The sequence below is a fragment of the Rhea americana genome, unplaced genomic scaffold, assembly GCF_003343005.1.
Source record: "Rhea americana isolate MKP2758 unplaced genomic scaffold, rheAme1 scaffold_63, whole genome shotgun sequence".
NCBI classification, from domain to species: Eukaryota; Metazoa; Chordata; class Aves; order Rheiformes; family Rheidae; genus Rhea; species Rhea americana.
The window spans coordinates 659,660-665,770 of NW_028186790.1; the positions used below are offsets into that span (position 1 = coordinate 659,660).

At 41.9% G+C, this 6,111-nt stretch overlaps 1 protein-coding gene across 1 annotated transcript in view; it reads left to right on the top strand.

Annotated features, from left to right (window-relative positions):
• RUNX2 (RUNX family transcription factor 2) overlaps positions 1-4,716 on the top strand; it is a 76,583-nt gene extending 71,867 nt beyond the window's left edge. The window contains exon 6 of the mRNA XM_085320387.1: positions 3,279-4,716. Coding sequence (XP_085176513.1) covers positions 3,279-3,757 — 479 coding nt within the window. The 3' untranslated portion in view covers positions 3,758-4,716. The remainder of the gene's footprint in view (positions 1-3,278) is intronic.
• Positions 4,717-6,111: the final 1,395 nt, after the last annotated feature.

Here is a 6,111-nt window from a genome sequence, read left to right on the forward strand (position 1 = left end):
CATGGAAGAAATGCTCTTTTCTTTAAGTTTTCGTAACACTTTCAGTTATGCAGCCACAATGCAGGGCCCAGGAGCTGTGCTCCACTAGATTCATATGAGCTAACACCAGAGTGGGAAGTCACAGATGCAAACTATGTTCTTGCTCTGACAGCGGAAAAATTAGCATAAATCTTTAATCCTGCTGGGGAGAGGAATAAATAAATTATTTACTTGCACTTACATGTTACAATATTGCTCATCGACACTGCCAATTGTGTGCAAGTACATATACAAAGATGGGCTCCGTACCCAGAAGAGTTATTTATGCTCCCAATCCAGTAAAGAGTTAAACATGTATAAATGAATATGCACCTGGTGTTTGCAGGTTAGAACCTAAGTCAACCTTAACACAAGAGAAGGAGGTATCATAGAAAGCAGAGGAAGATGAAATAGCATCGGTGAGATTACATGATAATGAGGAAGGCAAGAGGCTGAGTTTTTGAGATTTTAAAAGTTTCTAGACTCGTTTGGGGAAGTGTTTTTAGAATAGGAGTTAGGGRTGATAGAAAACCTGCTTTGATCAGTCTCCAAAAAAATACATTTGCTCAGTGGGGATGAAGAAAGCTGAGGAAGGAACAAATTGCAACCTAAAGCAGAAACATTATGAAGGTTTGGACATATGGACATATGGCAAAGCGAGCACGCAGGAGCAGTGCAGACCTGGCCGTGAGTGAGACGAGAAAGGGTTATTTGGCCTTTGGGTAAATAGGATTGTACTTTACAAGCAGCCGTAAAAACAAACAAGTGTGGATTTACTAGGCAGTGTAACGAGGTCTGTAGCCCCACATGAGAAATGCCTAGTGAGGTGTGCACAAGCCAGGTCGTGCAACACAGGCATGATCTCTTGGCATGCTCATCCGGATAATATTTGAATTGAGCCCTGAAAAAAAGATTGTCTTASACAAGTAAAGCTGTGTTGATAGTATTTTTTTTCTTTTTTTAAAAAAAAAAAAAGTATCAGTTGCAAAGAAGCAAACAGTACCAATGATGTTCTACACCCTTACACTCATCCTAATTCTACCTTTGATTATAAAAGTCTTGTTTAGCTTCTATCAGGGTAAACTAAGAGCAGTTCTGTTCATGTTGGGAGAGCTGCAATAACAATAAAAAAAATGAGCGTAAGCAGTAGCAGATTGAAACCCAGTCTCTTGAGCAGCTGGGGAAATTATGCTATAACCTTATATTTCCAGATACATATCAGACCTGCTCACAATATAAAGGATAGCGTTCCAAAATTACAGCTTTGAATCTGGGTGGTATGGCCTCTGGCTATTGTTTGCAGTTGGGAACGAAAGAAGTTGCATCAAGCAGTGGAGTGTTTGCTATAAAGGTACAAGTTATATTACATTCCAGAGTGTTATGGTTTGAGGGGCTGATAGTGGAGACAGACCCATTCACCCATAGGTCACTGATTCACTTCCAGATAAAGGTAATAGTAATCACGTTGTCATCGTTGGCAGAAACGGGCTTTTACTGCGAGTTTAAACTCGGTCCTCGTAATGCTTTGTGCAAAGCGGGGTTATAACGCCTGGATCTCCAGCTGCACCGGTTTGACTCTTGGCTGGATGTGTCCCAGATTCTCCAGCCTAAACCCGAGATGCATCTGGCCTCTGCCTCTCCATCACTTTTAGATACAGTCTGATGTTATATTGATGGTATGTTAAATGAGCTGGTAGCCTCAGTGCAGAATAGTGGTCTAAATMGCAAAATGGGTCATGGCGGGGGCCAGGGACGGAGCAGCTGGAGAGCCTTTCCTTCCACGCGGCAGTGGCCACCGGGCACACCTGAAGTGTATCTCCAAGGACAAAGCGTTGCTGCATCTTGTATTGCTGATACATTGAGTTTTGCACTGTTTGGTATCAGCAGTGTGACGTCTGGAAGATACCTTATTTTCCTTTTAAGTGAATCAGATTTGGTATTATTTGACAAATTCATGAGTGAACTCCTGGATCTACAGGATTGAAAATGTCACCTGGGAAGCACAGGGAAAGCCGTTTGGTTTCCTGATTTTTTTTCTCTCTTTATTTATATCCTGCTCTTTCTAGCTATGTGTAGATATGTATCTGCTGCATACCGGCTGCAGTACACCTCCATTCTTGTGTACGTTTTCATTAGATTTTTTCTCCCTGCTTCCCTTTGCCCCTTTTCCCGCACCCTGCTTTCCCCTTTCCTGCCTCTTGGTGCAAGCTTTCGCCATCGTTTTTTCCTGCTTCTGTCCATGCCACGGTCTCCTCAGCAGATCACCAAGCTACTACTGTTCGCTTTCCGGTCCTGCTCCTAAATTTAGCGTGCTTGATGTGGGATTAGAAACTCGGTGAACTGAGCTTACCCATCCCTGTTTTGCGTTAGAATCAAATTCGCGGTGTTACCATCCAGACATTTACAGCAGCCATGAACTGTGTGGTCTTTTTTTCAACCAGACTGAACAGGCTGTATAGGAAAACAACTACTTGCAACGACGGAACGCGTGTTGGGCTTAGAATTTTCCATTTGCTGCATTGAAAATTAAAATTTGCATCTTTCTTATCAGCTCGGTGGCCTGTCCCAGTATGAACCTCTTCAGAGGCAACAAATAATATTTTTTGCAGATAGGAAAGTAGCTGAGCAGATCCTCACCTAAATGAATTGAGTTAACACGGGAAGTAGGGCTTAGTCACCCTTAGTGTAAGTCCACTGATGTTAGTGATGCAACTGCCTCGGTGTTATCAACTCTTGTGCTTTTGGTGCTGGTTGCACTATAATTTCTTTTTGTCTCGAAACCYCGGCTCCTGAAGGCATGCACTTAGGTGAGAACATCAGCTTTTGTGCAAAACCAAGCCTGAGTTTCTGGAGAGGCTCTAGCAAAAAGCCTGCAACACGTAGACATGAGCTTACCCTCACGGCTCAGAGACCCAATGGCTTTTCTTCAATCTCTTGATTTTTGAGATAATCCCATGTTTTTTTGCGGGCCCGACTTGTGACTTTTGAACGCTTCGGGTTGGCAACGCTGCTCCCTCTGTGGGCATCAGTGCAGTTAGACAGGGATGCTTTCGGCCCAGAGCTTGTAGAAGATAGGTATGTGACTCTGTTCCTTGCAATGTATTATTTGCTATGATCTGCTGTTCTTTTGGGGGCCGCAAGAAGTGGGTTTTCTTAAAAAAGAAAAAAAAAGAAAAAAAAAAAAAACTATTGGCGCTTGCTAAAAAGAAAAACGATATTTACAGAATTGTTTTCCCCCGTCTTTTGTTATAATTTTTTAGGTGCTTCAGAGCTGGGCCCATTTTCAGATCCCAGGCAGTTCACAAGCATTTCATCCCTCACTGAGAGCCGCTTCTCCAACCCACGAATGCACTATCCAGCTACCTTTACCTATACACCGCCAGTCACCTCAGGCATGTCACTGGGTATGTCCGCAACCACTCACTACCACACCTACCTGCCACCGCCCTACCCCGGCTCTTCCCAAAACCAAAGTGGACCTTTCCAGACCAGCAGCACTCCATATCTCTACTATGGCACTTCGTCAGGATCATACCAGTTCCCCATGGTGCCGGGAGGGGACCGCTCCCCTTCCAGGATGCTTCCTCCGTGCACCACCGCGGCCAACGGCAGCACGCTCTTAAACCCTAACTTGCCCAACCAGAGTGACGGGGTGGAGGCGGATGGCAGCCACAGCAGCTCCCCAACCGTCTTGAATTCTAGTGGCAGGATGGATGAGTCCGTTTGGAGGCCGTACTGAGATTGCTTCTGCCCGGCCCGACCTCCGCGAGCCAAAAAACAAACGGTCGACTAACTACAAAGTGCCTGGTTATTTGTTTTTTTTTTTTTTGATTGTTGTTGTTTTTTAAATAGATTTTACCAATATGTGCAACTGTTTAGATGGGATGATAATGGCCATAAATAACACGAGAGTAACCAACACACCACCGCAGTCCGTGTTTCAGATTATGTGGATCAAAGCACATATATATATATATATTTTTTTTTTCTTGGAACCATTTTACCTTGTTTTATATTTAAAAAGTACTTTTTACACGCAAAAAAAAAAATCCCCTCCTTTTTTCTTTTGTTTGTTTTGGTCTAGAGTGTTGTGATAAATAGTGAGTTCTTTTGCCAAGGAGGAGAGAATGGACTCCCCAGCTAGGAGGAGAGACACGGTGATGCAAGGCAAAGGCTGCGTTCCATTTTATTTTTCAAAAAAAAAAAAAAAAAAAAAAGAGAGAGAGAACCGTGAACTCCAGATACAGTTGCAATCATACAACGTATGGGACCCTGTTCACACGCGTAGTGCAATTATTCAACTGGCTTGCGTTGGTGCACATAAAAAGGCAAGCAAAGATCGAGTTGCTTCCACCTTGCCACGATACGTTCAGATGAAAATAGCTGTCCCCAAATTCTGCCCCCAGCCTTGCTGCAGATGAAAGTTGGAACTTCTCTGTGTTCATTGCTTTTCTTTTTCTTTTGTTTTTGCTTTTGTTTTGGGGTACTTAAAGAGAACAAGTCTTCAAGTTAGGATAGATAACCCTGGAGTTTCTTTTTTGCTTTCGTATCTATTAATTTTGCCTTCGTCCAGTTAACCAAAAACCAAAAATAAAAACCAAATCCTTTTAGAATAAAAACAAAATGTTGATACTTATGCAAAATATGAAAATGGCAATATATATTACTAGAGCCAAAACGGTATACATAGTATTTGTGTTCGGCTATGTTCTTTTTTTATTTTTTTTAAATTATAAATGTGTAAAATTTGAGGTTGTTTGCTAACATGAATCATCATATAACTTTAAAAGAATATTTATAATTATTTAATGACATTTGGACCCTTTAAACGTTTCTTAATGTAATGATATATTGACTTCGGTCTCTAAAAGTATTTTTTTTTAATTATTACATTCCTGCTATGGTGTAAACCTCAAACCTTTACCCAACTCTGAAAAGCAGTTCCAGTGCGAACCAGTTTACAATATGATTTAAAAACAAAGAAACCAACCCAAGCGCATCCACGTCGAGTGATTTTGGATGTAGGACCCTTTTGTATAACTTATGAAGGAAATATTGCGTTGAAAATATTTTATTAGCTGTCTGGTTGCCTTCGACACAGTCTTGCCTTTTAATCAGTAGTTGTGGAGACACTGGAAAAAATGGTAGGAAGGATGAAATGGTTTCCACCCTTCACCTGCTTTCTTCCTCTCCCAGGATTYTTCTCAGAACTTGGAAATTTGCAAATACTCGTGTTTAAAACGTCCTGTTGTGGCAACGTGATTCGAACGTTGATAGTTTAAAAAATAATAATTAATAATAATAATAATCGAAGCCATTTCCAACCGTGCTTTAAAAACACGGCATCGCCCTGCAGCCCCCTCGGCGAGACCCGCGGGGTCCGAACCCTCGGGGCGGCGGAGGGTTCGCGGGCGCTCGGGAGCCGCCGCCGCCGCCGGGCTCCCGCTCCGGAGCGCGCCGGGGAATTGCAGCGCCGGCGTGCCACCGGCCTCCAATTCGGGCGATTCCTTGGGTGGGTTAGGGGGGGAGGGAAAAAAAACAGAAAAGAAAGAAAAAAGTCTTTGCCTTCTAAAGGTTGTATACCAAGTATGCTTAAAGTAAGACACTTTTTCTAATACTTAGTTTTCCTTCAAAGATGGAAGCTGTAATTGATTCTATTTATTGTTGGTTTGTGGTGGCTTGAAGCGTACCACTGTCCATTTATTTGTAACTGTAAAATAACGTTTGTTAGTCTCAGCAGCACTTAAAAAAGCCAGTGTCTGGTTACACATTTCAGTTTTTTTTTTTTTCCTTGGGTTTTGTTTAGTAAGCGAGAGAAAAAGATGTACTGCCAGTGCAAGCTGTTTCCTATTTAATAAAAGGTACTATATTTGTACATTATTTGTTATTGCTGAGAAGGGCTTTTTAAGGTTTACTGTATGCATATTAAGTAATTTTTAGGGTGCTTTTGTGTTGAAATGTTGTTAGAGTGGCTGCAGGCAGCAACCCAGATTCTTCTTTTTTTCTTTTCTTTTCTTTTTTTTTTTTCTTTTTAAAGACTTTGTTGGAAAATTCAAGCACTTGGTTTTTGTTTCTGGATAAATCCAGCATAGA